This window comes from Vigna radiata, chromosome 8, assembly GCF_000741045.1.
Source record: "Vigna radiata var. radiata cultivar VC1973A chromosome 8, Vradiata_ver6, whole genome shotgun sequence".
Lineage (NCBI taxonomy): Eukaryota > Viridiplantae > Streptophyta > Magnoliopsida > Fabales > Fabaceae > Vigna > Vigna radiata.
The window spans coordinates 32,105,572-32,122,733 of NC_028358.1; the positions used below are offsets into that span (position 1 = coordinate 32,105,572).

Sequence of the window (17,162 nt, forward strand, 5' to 3'; positions counted from 1 at the left end):
TTCGAAGATTAATAACGATGAGTAGGCATGCCTATACTTTATAACATTAGCGTGAGAAATTAACAAAACCTGAGGAAGGGCATTCGTTGGTTCACAACACATAATAAATCAAACTTTAGAAATGTGAAAGGCATAAACTAAATTCACCTTTCAATGGTAAGTCTATTTACCTCCTTAATTAAATTTTTCCCCGCTTGAATGATTATTAAAAAATTCAACCAAACTATCTCTATTTCTATGGTAACATCTTTTACATCTAATTTTTATTGTAATCATTTTTACACTAAATCTATATACTGGGAACGATCATTACACTGAATATAACCATGATTTTTAGAATATTTGACAGAACCTGAAAAAGACAATTGCTGGTTCATACCGCACGGAAAGAAAAACAAATTATAATCCATACTTCAATACAGAATGCTTTCATTCTTTTTATAGTTTCCAGTGCTTCCATTATTGTGTACGTTGTTACTACCACGAAACCCCTAAAAAATAAAAAAGAAACATACCGTAATTTGTAGGAAAAAAAAAACGCTAAATTCCACCTTGGCAAATAAAAATTAAAGATAGTCATTTCATAAAAAGTAAAATAAAAATAGCAAACTCTACAACAGGTGGCATAAAAAAGCCAACTGAATGTTGAACTTGACATATCTAACCAGGAGCAGGCTGTATTGATAAAGGTAAATGGACAATGATCCACTCACAAAACCTGTCCTTACGCGTTCTTCCTCGCACAATATACCCTGTAAGCTCCCAGCCCAACTACGATCACTGCAGCTCCAACTGCAGCATGATGAGTGATGCAAAATCATTAAATATTGAAACAAATGGAGGAAGCATATAATCTAAAGATGATTGCTTGCTTATCAAATCAAAGTCAAAATAAAGTATATTCCACTCCTTTATTTATTAGCTTCGATAGCACACCAAAACGAAAATTGTCAAAACAAACTGAAACCAGAATCACAAAAACACGAAAGGAACTCCAAAGATAGGAGCTTGTAATGTAGGATTCAGCGACTCCTTCACTACCATTGATTTTGATGATTCATCGGCTAATTCATCCCTAAATTTCAAGCAAAATCTACCCGACAAGAAACCGCAAAAGGCAAGAAGCACAACGAGATGAAAAAAATGAATAAATAAATAAATTATAGTAATGATAATGGAAAGCTATGATGCTCACAGTGGCTACCATTTCATTATGTTCAATGATAATAACTCATTGCCAAACTAATCCCAAAATTCCAAGCAACATCCAACCAACAAGAGAAAAAAGGACAGAAAAAAGGAAAATAATAATACTTAAAAAAAAGACAGTCAAGAGACAATACAAGCATACATAATTATATGAGAACATATGGACAATTACAATGAACAACTACACAGCCACCCGGACCAACATAACCTAAATTGATAAGAATATATTTATATTGATAGGAAGCTACGTGCGCTACAACGCTCACCAAAAAACTATAATAAAAAGCAATTATACTCTTCATTCATTGATTGATAATGGTACAGAGGAGTGCATTCATTACCTAAAATATGCCGATAAGTTAATAATGTTAGGACATTAAACTAAAAACCAAATAATATTCTAATTATATCTAATAAAATTCTATAACCAGATAATATATTCTTTCTTGCGAGCCACCTTTTCATTTTTCTTTTAGTTAGGAAACAATATTGAAGTTCAAACAACCTTAAGACATACTGTACGGAATAAGCTAGTCAACCTAAAGCTGACATACCTGAAACAGTTATTAGAGATCGATTAATAAGCCTGTGGTACTGCTTGCGGCTTCTTCCAGCTTCAGTTTCTGGAATGCTTAAATGAGGATGCTCAGCAGCGGTTACAATCTTGCGGAACAGACCATTGAAATCGCCTAACTTGACACTGATGGGTATAGGAGCCTCAACTCCCATATCTTGACTAACCTACAAAACACATTTACATGTCAAAAGTGCCATTGCAGTTGATAAATCTAGTGCTTTAAAATTTCTCAGCATGAAACACACCTATCACAATTACACATGCTACGATAAAAAGAAAAAAATAGTTACTTAATAATCTGTTCTACCACTCGTGACTATGCTTATCCATCCATTACTTATATAATTGTTGCCCATAAATACAAAAGTTATGCAATTAAACTATTGATTATCAAAGGATACATATACAAAAGCCTATTTGGCATTTATGTTGCTTTTCAGAGGTTGATTGAAATCATAATTTCACGTCTCATATTCCCTTCAAAAGTTTCTTGTCTAATAATTATGTATAGTAATATGCACACAATAATGCAAACGAACAAGTCAATAAAAATACCCTAGTAGACTCCTGGATAGCCATTGGAAATGAATCCAGATCATCTTTAGCTGCAACTATCAGGCAGGGCACCTCAAAGCCGGTATCTTCTCCATGACTAGCAATTTCAACCAGGAGTTCAGATGATGTTCTCCAGGAGGATTCATCAGACCTGAAATGAACATCTAGTCAGCTATATATACATTTTTTGCAGGCATGAAATGAGTTGTCCTCAGCACCTGATAACAAAAGGATAGTTAATTTTAGATACAGTTGACGAGTTGCCATTTTAAACAGTGATCTTTTAATGCATAAAATGCAAATCTTGAGCATCTTACTTCTAAGTTGTTTAAATCTTGTTTGAAAGTCGCAAATGTTAATATAAAATGGGTCACTCAGAAATTACTTCCTTTTCAATATACAATCTCTTTCAAGAAGTCATCCAAATGCACAGCAGATTCATTAGAAGCGCTTACGAATTTTGATGCTGAAATATAGTATATAAGCTAAAAATATCAAGCATACTACACAATCAATTAAAACATGAATTTTCACAGCAACATGTAATGCCAAAAAACTGAGGCATCTTCTAAATAAGTTATTTAACAGTGAAATTTATCCTCTACTGATGCATATATTAAAAGAAAACAGGAAATAGATATGTAGATCAATGGAACTTCACAAAAGTGACCTAAATATTTTCCATACTAGTTATGTAACAAAGTTTATCCATGACTTTGATCATATAATGATCTCTGATATTAATGTCACCTATCATGAACAAAAACTGCAATGTCACATGATGCCAAAGACTCCTTATTGGACAGGAGCTTCCTAACTCCATCTTCTGGTATCTCTCTCAGCACAAGATATTTTCTGTTTTCCTGAAAAAGAAACAATTTACTAAGAGACGAAACAAAAGTTCAGATTTATAAAATGAATAAAATAGAAGCAGGGGAAGGTACTGAAACAGGTGAGAAAGACAATTTTTTTGCCCTGTAAGTAGCAGCTATTGAAAAATGTCAACCAGGTATCACTTACCATAGAAACATCAACTACATTTACACCATAACGATCTTCATTGGTTGGATTGTAACCTTCAGAATATGGCCTACATTATTGATTTAACAAGGTATAAGGTGTTGGAAATTATAATATCAATAAGCTTAAAGGTAACACAAAAAAAGGAAAAACCTTCCAATAAAAGAATTCAATAATGCAGATTTCCCAGCCTTCCTAGGCCCAAAAACAAAGCACTGCAAAACGTTTCTGTCTGAATGTTGCTTCTTGCGATCCAAACGCCGCCTCCTTGTCACACGGATAGCAGATGATGGATCACCAGGATAACCAATGTAAATCAGATTCTCCATACTAAAAGTTGGGTTTAGAAGTGTCATAAGTGACCACTGTAAAGAAAAAAATAAATTTTGTTAAAACAAACAACAATCAATGTCAATGCAAATAAAATGCTATCCGCAATTGTAAGACACACACACACACACCAGATATACAGTTATAGAGTACATATTTAAATTATATAAATTAACAGAACACGTAACAACAATGGAGCAAGTAAAACTATGCAACCTTGATTCTTGATGCATACAAATTCATGAGTGATAAAACTCCCAAGAGGAGCCAACAATATTCTAAAACTAACACTCAACAATATGCAGTGTAGACCGATAAAGATAAAAAGACTGGCTCACCTCTGACAAAAATGCATCCAGTGATAGTCCTCCAAATGCATTTCTTTCTGCAGCATCTTCATATGGAATTCCAGTCCAAGGACTGCAAATCAAAACAATAAAATATCATATATAACACTGGAATACTTCCAAGTCCAATTTCTATGAAGACTCCTGACCTGGTTTAACTGATTACACAAGCTGTTTTGAACAGCATTTTTATTAGGTTAAGTTATCTAACATGACTGTTGAGTGTTATGAGGTAAAATAACCGGTTTCCAGATCAAATTCACAGGAAAAACATTTAAAGGAGAAAATTTTGAATCAAACTCAACCCATTGGGATAACAGAAATAGACAGTGCATCAGGTGGACTCCAAAGAGGGTTCATGGTTGAGAAGATAAGAAATTGAAAACAAAATCATACTATGAACAGTTTAGAAGTCTTCAAAAGTTCTGAACTAAATCAAGAAAATTTAGATAAAACTCTAACCATTAGGACAACAGAAATATAGAGTGGATCGGGTAGACTCCAAAGAGGGTTCAGTGTTGAGAACATATGAAATTTATAACAGAATAATACAATGAACAATTCAGAAATCTTCAAATGTTAAACCTTAAGGCGACAGAATAACCTTCAAAAATTAAACAACCAAGCTAGACAGAACTACAAGCTCGGATGTATAACAAACTAATGCCGAAGAAGCCAAAATAATGGCAATCCATTATTGAAAAGAGCATGCAACTTCATTCTATAGTAGGTCTAGACACTTAAAGAAAAAAGTCATCAATAATGAATAACTACCACTGGCAGAAACCAACACACACACATATATCGAAAGAAAAAAAAAACAACAAATATATTTAAAAACAACATAATAACAACCTAAAACTTATAGCATTTATACAAGTCTCGTGACTACATGATAGTCATCAGTATAATCTTACATAATTCACAAAAAACTAATATCTAATTTCTGTCATTTTCTTTGAGAGTTGAGGAATGTTTATATTGGAATACTTTAATTCGCCAGAATAGGCTAACTTATCTTTTGTTCAACTATGGGAAGGCTAAAAAGCTGTCTGTATCTACCCATTGTATCTCTAATAACGTAAGAACTCATATACACACATACAAATAAGCTGAGAGATAATATTCTCAAAAACATCATTGCTCGTGTTTTCATTCCCAAATTAGTATCAAGGAAGGTATATCACATTCAGTTTGTCACTGTCCGTTGAGAAAACTGCCACTTGCCACTGCATACGATCATTCCCTTTCCCAAACTTTACAATTTAATCGTGAGAAATATATTAATTATTTATTGAAAAATATAACAGTTGATTCAAATAATAGTCTCAATTTTAATGCCAGTTGATTTATACGATCATTCCCTTTCCCTTTTTAATTTATCAGAAATAATAGTCTCAATTTTAATGCCAATTTTATCCAAATTAAATGGATATGGATTTAATCTAATTTAAACGTAAATTCAAAAATAGATTAAATAAATCCAAATTCACCTGATCCAATTAAATGAATCTGAAATACAGCCCAATCTATTTCATCGAATTTGAATTGGATATGGACTGGGTTTTTAAAAATACTTCATAAAGGCATACAAATACTTCATCTAGAAATCATATATCACATCATATAGTCTATACATACTAATCATCATAATTTCTCAAAACATAATTATGTCATTATATGGATTGTCTTGTTTACAAAGGAGACTGCCAAATATTTGGTAGCTCTCCTTGCTTGTTTTTCTGTTTGTTTCTTAATACTATATTACTCTAAAGTGTGGCCCAACTAGGCAAACTGTAGTTTGTGCACCAGTCAACTTCCAAGGAAAAGCCCCACATGGTAGGTGGGGGTTGAACATAGCTCAGGTGGACAAGGGAGACTCAATATCAAAATCTTATAAGTATCTATCTTGTAACTTTTACTCTTCGTTGATAGAAAGCATATCCTGATCTGATTTGCTTGGATCTGATATAATTTGAAAGAGAGCTCTCGTACAACATTCATTCAACTAAAATGTTATGTTTCAGAAAAAAAAAAAAAAAAAATCTTATCATATTGTATACTTGTATCCTAAGGTTCAGAATATTATAAATAGAAAATATATCATGCTAATTCAAAAACCTAAGAAGACTCAAACTTCTCAGTACTTAAGGTTGCAGAAGCATAATACGGTTCCAGGTTGCTAAATTTACCTAAGGATACAATTTAACCACACTTGTGATCAGTTCTGCATCTTAGGTAAGTAAGAGATCATACCATGTGTAAATTTGAAAAAATAACAAAATATGATTAATTCCACATCAGAGTGCCCCATTACCAATTCAAGAAGAAACTAATGCAAAATAATCTATAATGGAACGGCAGATAATATGACAAAAAGCAATCTACCTTTCAGGGGCAGTAGAAAACAATTCTTCAAGTTCACGAGGTCGTAACATCCCATCCTGCGGTAACAAAAAAATATTTCCCAAAATAAAAATAGACTTAGGCAAGTTACTACTTGCAACTTACATCATAATAGAATCATCGGTGAAAATAATTGAAAAGAATTAACATACCCTATCACCATCAAATGCATCAAAAATTGCCTTTAAAAATTCAATCGCTTCATTTGTCAGCTCCACACTCTGCAGACATTAAAATCAATCTTAATCAAAACAAGATAAAAAAATACCCAGTCATCCACAAATTGATTTCAGACAGGTAGAACAAATAAACCGGTGTCACAATTCATCTCCAAAGAAATACCTGATCAGGGGCAAGTTTTACAGGTGGAATTAGATCGTCGGCAAGTTTGATATCATCATTATATCCAAACTTCCTTAGCACAGTCCACGTTGTCTCAAGACGCCCTTTTTCTATGAAAAGGGCATGAAGAAATAGGAATCCAGTCAAAGTAAGCCCACGTTCATTCACCCCTTCAGACATTTTTTCTTGTACAACCTTCTTTACACCCACAATTTCAGATGGTTGCAAAGGGGCGTTGAAACATTTAACCTGTTGAATGTTTTGTTAGCTTTTTCATAATTGAAATATATAACTATCTTGTCATAACATAACGCAAAAATGCTAATAAGGTGGCAAACTATTATACTTGATAATAAATGACTCAATTTTTGTGCTTAATATTGTCATCTTTAAAGGAGAATCCAACCTGAAAGTCATTCAGTTCAGCATCACTAAGGGCACCATCTCTGTCATGGTCACAGAGGATAAAAATCCGCTTCAAGGCTCGCACACATCTAGGCTTTAGGGTTTGCGACTCTTGATCAAATAATGGAGCCGTTGGATGAAGAACGGCCTTTTGTGCATAGTAGAAAACTTCGGGGACCTTCAGTAAGGAAATTTAATAGGCAATGCATGAAACGAAATCCAAGTACAATTAATCGGCAACTTAATAATATGATGTCAAACCAAAGGTTGGTGTAAAAGATACCTGAATATGCCTACATGCTGAACACTCAATACAAGTTTCAATCTCTCGAAACTGTTGCATTATGGGCGACATCACCTGTTCTAAGCTCACCTGCTGATTTTCATCCCTCAAATCAAGCTTACAACCAACTACTATAACTGGAACTTTCACCTGTTCATTAAATTCAAATATCAAGATCCATGCATACATACACCAAAACTGAATAGACAAATATACTATGCGAATACGATTAAGCTGTGAAATGAAAAGATGTATGCAAGCATGTACAAGTTATGTTCTTTTCACACAAGAAAATAACATATCTGGTTTGAACAATATGCAAAAATCTAGTTGGATCATTCCCCGTCCATTCTTTATGAATATTTACTTCTCGCCTCCCTTTTTCCTCTAAACTTCTAAGACGATAAAAAATATCAGAACCTCTAATTTGCGAAGATGTGGAAGCCAAAATGAACTCAGACTTTCAAGTGTCTCAGGTCGATCACATGCATATGTAAGGACTACTGTGTCAGCTCGCTGCAATTCTTCAGCAACTTTATCACTATGCTCAGAACTGCAATAACAACAACCATACAAAAAACAAATAATACAATGAGTCAATGAAGACATTCAGACTTAGGATCGACATCAACTCAACAATAAATGAATAGTGCATGTTTTGCTAGAAACTACTTTGAGAAATAATTACGTTTTTTTATCTCGGTGGACAATGTAAAAAAAGATATTAATATTTTGAAATAAACTGAACTCAAAACAAATCTATAAGCATAAGAGTGCATTTGTTTCGATCATTACAATATAGCTCTTCGGTTTCAAGGAAGAAAATACAACAAAATACTACCAAAAGGTTTAAAAAATTTAACGACGAAAAAAAATCCAATTAAAACAATAACAAAACCTAGCGCCGCTAATCAAAGCGTTCCACTTCCACCAGATGTTATAAGGCCTATGAATCTTAAATTAAAAAGAGGAAACATAACTTCAATCACCTCTACATGACTTTCGGCTCTAAACTGGAGAAAGAATAAAACGAATTACACACAGGCTATCCCAATCCAAAACCGCGTCACACTTCACTTAAAAGAAAATCTGACAAACAAAAAGAGAACGTACCGAGAGGAGGTGTCGATGATGGTGATAGGTACTCGATCCGGATAGAGATCTTCCGGCAAACGAGTGGGAGGCAAAACCGGCGGCACATTCACTGGAAAATTATCCGCCGCCGCGGTGATGATGAGGCTGGATTTTCCGGAGCCTTGGTCTCCAGCGACGACGATACGAACTCCGGTGCGGCTGTGAGGATTGACTGTTCCAGAAGAGGGTTTTGCCATGGGTGATGGGAGCAGCAAGAGTCTAATATGGAGAAGGGAAAGAGTGAGAGATTGGCGTTGGAGTGAAAACAAAAACCCTAAGGAAGGAAAGTATGGTGGTGTACCCTAGAGTAGACGGTGCTTGTAGGTGGCCACTTCTTCAGCGGTTAATATTTGTAACACCTTTACTTTTCTTGCACCGCAGACTACTGTACCACACTACCAACAGAATTGGCCTTTTCCATAAACGACTGTCGTCTAATAACTTTGTAGTCCTTCTACGCTAACTCTATCGGCCCTCTTCTCTCAACCCAGCTTCTAAATACTATTTTGTATAACTATTTTTGGAATAATCTTTTAATTAAATTATTTTTATTTTTGCATAGTTTTTTACTCCAAATTAATCGCATAATCTTTACACTAAAAATAATAACCAAAATCAAACTCCAAAGTAAATATAAATATTCGCCACACTAAATCTTTTTATTTTTCCACACAATCTTTACAACAAAAAATTCTTATTATTTTGATAAAACTATAAATTGGTAAGAACTAGTGTATAAAACCTTTCAACTATAGAGTATCCAATATAATCATTCCATTTTGAAGTCAACATGATTTTCACATTATCTTTCAAAATATACTCTCTTTTTTAATGTAAAGTATAAATCATAATATTTATTATATATATATATATATAAGAGTATTTTTTTCTATTAAAACCTAATAAATATTACTAAAATGTATCAATTGAAAAAACAGCATATTAATATATATATATATATATATATATATATATATATATATATATATATAATGAATTCTAAATTTTAAGGTTAAGGGTATTTTAATAATTTTCATTTTTAAAACTAAAAAAAGAGAAACTCCCAAATCATTACTCACCTCTCTCATGTCTCTCAACCATTTCTCGTTCATCTCTCTCACTTCAACCTTTTCTCTCATTTCCAAACTTAAAAAAAAATAACTCCCAAAACTCTTATTCACCTATGTTATTCCTCTTAATCATTTTTCTTTCTATCTCTCTCACTTTCTCTGTCATCCTAGTATAGTCTCAATTGAAAAAATCAAAAACATTTTCCTAACCTTTTTTCGTAATTAAACTTGTGATATTAGTTATATTATTGCACTCCTTGTGATTATTACACTACACTATATTTTTGAAAACGGTGAAAATGGAGACAAAAAAAAAAAAAACGCATAAATTTCCTAAAAATAAAATACCAAAAATACATTCATTTTTCTCATTATTTACTAACGCAATAATGATTATACTTTTTTTGGTTATAAGTTATTATACAACATTTAATAATAATAATAATAATAAGGATTTTTAATTTATTGTAAACTAGTTTTAGTTCTTAGAGAAACTTATTTTATTTTATTTTATTTTCTTCTCCTTGAAAAATGTGTTTATAGAGTTCACGCAAACAAGTCTAATGTTAAAAAATAATAAATACATAAATTATTTTTTGAAGTACCTTGATTCTAGGGTAGTGTTACAGAAAAATGAGTGTTGTAAGATTATTCATTGTATCTTAATATGTGCTATTTATTATTGTTAATTTTATATTACATGAAATTACTTATTTCAATTTCATGTAAACTACTCACATTAAATGAAAAAAAAAAACGTCGTTCAACGCAGTTATTGTAGCCATAAATGCAATCTTCATACACCGACCAAAATAATCCATTTGGAGTGGCACTGGTGGCAGCCATGTTTTGTTGCTTCCAATAAAAAGAAGATTTTGCTATGTGTGTTTAAACTATGCATAAACTTTATATCATTTTTTTAATTTTAATATTTATCATTAAAAAAACATGTATAAACATCAATAAATAGACTCAATGTATATTGTGATAAAAATATAATGAAAGTGCAGATGTGCAAATGATGCATTGAAATTCTGTGATTTGTGAAGGTTTTATTTACTGTACTTAATTTAAAAATGAAATTTAATAATAATAATAATAAGGGAAAATATATAACACAACCCTCTAATCAAAAAGCAACATCAACATCATCAATTATTTTGTTATTAAAGTGAAAAACAAATGAACAAATGGAGCAAGAGCAACAAATTGCGATATCGCGGGTTGTTGTGTGGGTGGGTGAGGCAGAATATGGAGATGAGAGAGAAACAGTTAGACAAGTGAGGAAGGTGGATTAGGGTTAGACAAATGTTTTTTTATTTTTTCAATTAGGACTTAAGTAAGGATGACGAAAAAATGTTGGAGTGAGACAGATGAAACAAAGAGGGTTAAGAGGAATGAGAGATTTTTTTTTTAGTGCTAAAAATGAGAGTAAAGGTTTGAGTGAGAGAGATGAAAGAGAAAGTATTGAGAAAAAATGAGAAAGGTGAGTAAAGGTTTAGGTTTTTTGTTTAGTTTTGAGAATAAAAATTATTAAAATATCCTTAACCTTAAACTTAGAATCCATAATATATAAATATATTTTTTTCTACTAAAATTCTATACGCATGGTTAAAATGTACCAAAAGAAATTATATCATAACTTTCCAATAAATTTAGAGTTAGTAATAAGTAATTAGTCTGACCATTTTCCTTGAGTTTTTCCCTTAAAAAATGTATAAATTTAAAAAATAATTAAAAGTATTTCATTTTAAATTAATGAATAGTGAAAATATAAATAAAATAATTAATATGTTTAAAACATTATTTTTTTTATAAATACCTACTAAAAAATGAAAACTTATAAAAAAATTATTGTATGAATAGTACTATTTCAATATTATAATTATCATAATTTAATAATCGTATATATGATTAAAAATGAGTTATAAAATTATTTAAATATGAAACTGAATATTAACTTATAATATGTTTATTATAAATTTTAGGGTTAAATATGTTTTTAGTCCCTATACTTTTGGACCATTTTGGTTTTAGTCTATTTTCAAACTATGTTACAATTTAGTCATTCAACTTTAGAAAACTCTGGTTTTAGTCTTTTTTACCAATTTTTTTTAACTTTATTTGTTGTTTCAAACACGTTTCTTAGTTAATATTGAAACAAAAATGTGTCAAACAGTGTAAACAATCCAAATGCTATAGTGAAACGTGTTTGAAACAACAAATAAAGTTAAAAAAAATTGATAAAAAAGACTAAAACCAGAGTTTTCTAAAGTTGAAGGACTAAATTATATTATAGTTTGAAAATGGACTAAAACCAAAATCACCTCAAAGTATAGAGATTAAAAACATATTTAACCCTAAATTTTATTGTTACACATTTACACATACTTTAATTTATATTTCACTTATAAATAAAATTTAAAAATGTGTTTTTTTAAAAGAAAATTTCTGAATTCTTACTTTAGAATGAAAGCATTCGTAGCCGAGTGCATAGACTAGCTACGTTAGTTTAACCAGGTAATTTAGAGTTTCTTTTTTCTTTCTTTTACTGAAAAAAAAAAGTAGTCCTATTAAGCTACAAAACTTAATTGCCATTCCAAAATGTATGAAAATATAATATCTTACTTATGATAACAATTATATCAAAACAAAATAAACAGAAACAAATATATAATCTATCCTTCTGCTCTTTAAGTAAAGTCATAATTACAAAAGCAGAAGTTACGAAATGATCTTAATCACAAAAAACAGCAAAAATTAACAAAATATTTCGCTTAGTTATGCTGAAACATGTGAACGGCTAACAATATATTGTATTATATAATAAGGATGAAATTTTATAAGTATCAAGACATACATATTTGAGACTAAAAGATCTTGATCATATAATAAAAAGTAAGATATAAAATCATTCATATAAGAAATCAACAGGATAAATATTCAATATCTTGTACTAACAAAAACAATTAATATAGAAGCAAAAATTGAAAATAACACATAAAATCATTCATCTAAGAAATCAATAGGATAAATATTCAATGTCTTGTACTAATAAAAATAACTAATGTAGAAGCAAAAATTGAAAATAACACAATCCACATGTTAATTTTTTTTGCCTTCACTAAAGACTTGTTCAATAAAACCACTTTCTGCTCCAATTTCTCGATATTTTTCTTCTCCTCTTCAAATAGTTTTCTCATCTTTTTCGTCTTCTCTTCAATTAGTTTTATCAAGTTTTCATTCTTAACTTTTAATTCCTCTAATTTCATGTCAGACTCCTTTAGTGAAGTGAAAGAGGAGTGTAACTCCGACGGAAGGGAGTCAATCTGTTGGCGGCGCTCAGCGTTTTTCTTGAGAACTTCGACAATGAAGTTTATGAGGCTCTGAATCAGTTGCAAAGAAGATTCATCGATTAGGGTAGGCATTGGCATGGTTTGTGTTTCAATTTGGGAGTGTTTGTCTTCTTGAGACATATTTCTTTCTGGTTATATTGAGAGGTAAAAGAAAATAGGTTATCTAAGATTTTTGTCTCGGTGATGGATGTGGTGTTAGGAGGGATATATATAGTGTGGTTTGTGAAACAATATCTTTCACTCTCTGAATATAAATTATTTAATTCAGTATAAAAGAATATAATAAGTACAAAGGAAAAATGAGTGTAAATTATTTAAATTTAAAATAAATTATTTTAATATAAAAGAAACAATGGATCCCATTTATTAGTTCAATATAAAGTATAAAGGAAATAATTGATTTATTTTATGGTTAATATAAAAAAAACATAAGTATTTAATTTAGTATAAAAAAACAATTGATCAAATGAAATGACGAGTATAGAGGAAAGAATTGATCCATTTTATGATTAATATAAAAGAAATATAAGTATTTAATTCAGTATAAAAAAAATTGATCCAATTTATAATAGTATAAATAAAATATGACAAATTTTTTATGCGAAAATATCGTTGGGAATTTGAAAATAAACATATCAACATAAATATTCAATCCAAAATATTCTAAAATAACATTTATCAATCCAAAACTAAAATAACAATCAATTTAAACAAAGCATATAAAAACCAAAACATTCTCACCAAATCACCTTCACATTCAATCTATTAAAAACATAAATAGTTTACTTATATTTTTTTTAAAGAAAGTTCAAACTTAGACACCAACATACTCAAAATTTAGAGATTTAAAGTAAAATATGAAAACAGCCAAATTTCAATACAAGTTTAAACAAGTCAAGATAATATTTTTTTTCAACTATTCACCAAGATTAATGAAAAAACTATAAAGATATAGACTACAAATAAATATAAATTTAATCCATTTTAAAATATATATAATTAAAATTGATCTTTAAACTCCGAATTACGATCAAGTATGATTATATTTTAAAAAAACGAGGTATAAAACAATAAGACATTTATTAAAAAATGAAAATAAATAAAAGAAAAAGTGCAGATGTTACAAGTGTTTTAGAAACAAATAATTTATAGTATTTTCTAGTTCGTGTCAAATAATCTTACAAGGATAAAAATTAATATAGGAAGTAATCATAATTTTATAATTTTGTTATAAAGTCCATTTTTCCATATTTTTAGATGATTAATAATTTGTATCAACTATCTCCATTAATATTACATTGTTCATTGCAAATAAATAATTATTTTATTTATCACATTGATGTTTTTACAATAACAATAATTCAATAGGTAAGTTGAAAATACGTTTCGCATATACATGCTTATCCAGGTGTTTTCGTCGGGTCAGTAAATTTCCGATAATTTTCATTATACTTTAATTATTTTTATTAAGAGAAAAGGGATTTGTTGAAGGTGATAGTTGGAGACTCTATACTCTTTTATTGACTAGCTCAATATGAACAAGTTTGATCTGTATTAAAAAACATTTATTACAATAAATTATATTTTAAAAGCTTAGATATTACTCGTTCTATTTATTTATTAACAGTTAAACTTTTGAAAATTTTCCTTTATATTTAACTGTGATATTTGAAGTTAAAGATACTAACAATTAATTAATTTTTATTTAAATTTAACTAAATTTGTTAATTAATTTGAACTAGTTATTTAAGTTTTTTAATATTTTTTTTATTTATAATTTGTTTGTTATTTTTATTTGTTTTTTTATGTATGTGTTTTTTTTATTTGAAATTGTTGTTATATTTATTTAGTATTTTTTTTAATTTTGTAATTCTTTTTATTTGTTTTATAAGTTATGTTTTTTTTTTGTTATTGGATTTTTTTTATTGTTTTTGTTCTGTTTGGATTTATTATTTCAAAAAAAAAACTATATAATAACAAAAAGTTCAATAAACACATATTAAATAATAAAATAAAGCAAAAAATTATTCAATAACTCAATAAATTATTTACATTAATGGCTTAATACTGTTTTTGATCTCTAGTTTAGGAGGTTTTGTTCAATATGGTCCTACTTTTCTTTAGTAACAATTGATTGATCCCACTTTTTGAAAAAACTGTTCAATTGACTCCTTTTTTGTTACAACGTCAATTTTCTAATAGTGTTGGTTACGACGTCAATAAGTTCTTTCATGCATTCACCTATCCAAATGTTATTTAAACAATCCTCACATAATGTTATGTTAAAAATCATGTTCATCATCGTATACAATAAGGACTATAATAAACAATTTAAACTTGAATATGGGACCACTATGAACAAAAAGGACTCAATTGAACAGTTTTTTCAAAAGGGATCAATTGTTATGGAAAAATAAAGGTAGGACCATATTGAACAAACCCTCCCAAATTAGGAACCAAAAACGGTATTAAGCCTAAATTAATTAACTTAAAAAAATTCAAATTACTCATTAAACATATTTTGAATTACTGTTTTTACTCAACCGGTAAAATAAAAAACATAATTCGAAATATGTTTTTTCTTGAAATCATCTTCTCCACTTTTTGATACGCATCACTAAAAAAATTATTATTTAAATAAATGTTTATATTTTAATTTAGGGAGGCTTTTATCGTTGGCAAATTAATTTAAACTTTCACCGTTAAAGGCATATCTATTTATTTATGGAAGTTTTTTATGATCCTGATATCAAATTTATAATATCTGATATCAAATTTATATTCTGATTTTTTTAAAGAGTTTTAACCTTTATATTAATAATGCACAACCTTTCAGTAGTACAGGGAAATGTATTGATTATGTTTTGCATCAAACAGACAATGAAAGATGAACCTAGTATTCACAGTAAATATTTTTCAATACACCCTGAAACAAGAAGGTAATTAAAAGATAAATCTACACAAAAAAAAGTTAAAAGTAATTATTGATTAAAGCCTTTTTAAATGAAATTAAAGAATTATTTTTTAAAATAAACTGAATTTCCACGAGGAGTAATTTTGAAGTATTGATGGCAGAAGATATTATAATTGCCTCTTTGGGAAAGTTAAAAAGCCCACAGAAACGTGTTACCACTCCACTTTAAAAGGGTGTTTCTCCCTCCACCACCACCTTTCTTCCCTCCACCTCTCAAACCTTTTATAATTTTTTTTAATTACAAAAATAGTTTTTTTTAACCATATTTATTTACTTTCTTTTGAAATTCTAAATTCTTACTTATTTTTACTCATTTATTTTCACTCGTGCAGCCTCGTCTTCCCATTCTCCCAAGTCTCATCTTCTTTCTTTCTAAATTCTCATCCATCTAACTCTTACCAGATGTAACACCCCAAATTCTTACACCAATCATTTAAACATAAAATATCACACAACGTTTACATTTGTCCATTGGTAATTATTCATGATTACAGACTGAAATTTTACATAATTTTTTTTATTTATATATCAACTTCACACGTCATTGATTAACTCGATCTCTACTCTACAATTCTCCCGCTTTTGTCTTTACTGGTGTTGGTTCAGACGTCGCTCCCTCGTCTGCTCCCATGTAACATAAACGTTATACGATCATCGCAAAAATATAATTGTTTTGGCACAAGCAAACAAGTAAGGGTGAGCTACCTTGTAACAAAAAAATACAATTTAAAATACATGGAACTATTACTTCACATTATTCATTCANAACAATATTCATGTGAGATGCAATTTGTCATACTAGACTCTAATATCCGGATATCGAGTTGATGGAAGTCTCGGGTGGTCATACACTTGTGGTGACCCCTCCTCCTCTTCAGAATATAACATCGGTCAAATTATCTCATCATGTCACCCACAAGGTTAATCTGTTAACGTCTATGCCCATATTTGAACATATACTAGGATCTCCTACCACTCTCNCCACATAACATATCCTTCTCTAGTTGAGGCTGGATAAGTATTAGAGTATTAGGAAAACCACCAACAACAGGACCCTCAACATCAACTCGTACACTAACATCATGTCGTAATAGAGTCTCTCCCCGAGACTCATTAAATACCAAATTCTCATATCATAGCATTCACCTCATACA

The 17,162-nt window shown here is 29.9% G+C and overlaps 1 protein-coding gene across 1 annotated transcript; it reads right to left on the bottom strand.

Moving 5' to 3' along the window:
• Positions 1-341: 341 nt before the first annotated feature.
• Positions 342-9,086, bottom strand: LOC106772270 (mitochondrial Rho GTPase 1). Its single transcript, XM_014658561.2, has 15 exons — positions 8,910-9,086; positions 8,588-8,827; positions 7,895-8,027; positions 7,475-7,624; positions 7,193-7,369; positions 6,787-7,035; positions 6,597-6,665; positions 6,427-6,482; positions 4,030-4,111; positions 3,515-3,726; positions 3,362-3,431; positions 3,092-3,204; positions 2,342-2,492; positions 1,764-1,950; positions 342-792 (listed from the first exon to the last, which is right to left on the bottom strand). Exons 2-15 carry the CDS (start codon positions 8,803-8,805, stop codon positions 725-727), a joined length of 1,935 nt encoding a protein of 644 aa, XP_014514047.1. The 5' UTR covers positions 8,806-8,827; positions 8,910-9,086; the 3' UTR covers positions 342-724.
• Positions 9,087-17,162: the final 8,076 nt, after the last annotated feature.

Excerpts from the sequence above, each read along its gene's own strand:
- LOC106772270 (XM_014658561.2), bottom strand. The coding sequence starts at position 8,805 with ATGGCAAAACCCTCTTCTGGAACAGTCAATCCTCACAGCCGCACCGGA. Across the intron at positions 6,483-6,596 it reads ATGCATTTGATGGTGATAGG|GATGGGATGTTACGACCTCG; the intron begins GTATGTTAATTC and ends TTGTTACCGCAG. Across the intron at positions 1,951-2,341 it reads CTATCCAGGAGTCTACTAGG|GTTAGTCAAGATATGGGAGT; the intron begins GTATTTTTATTG and ends TGTGTTTTGTAG.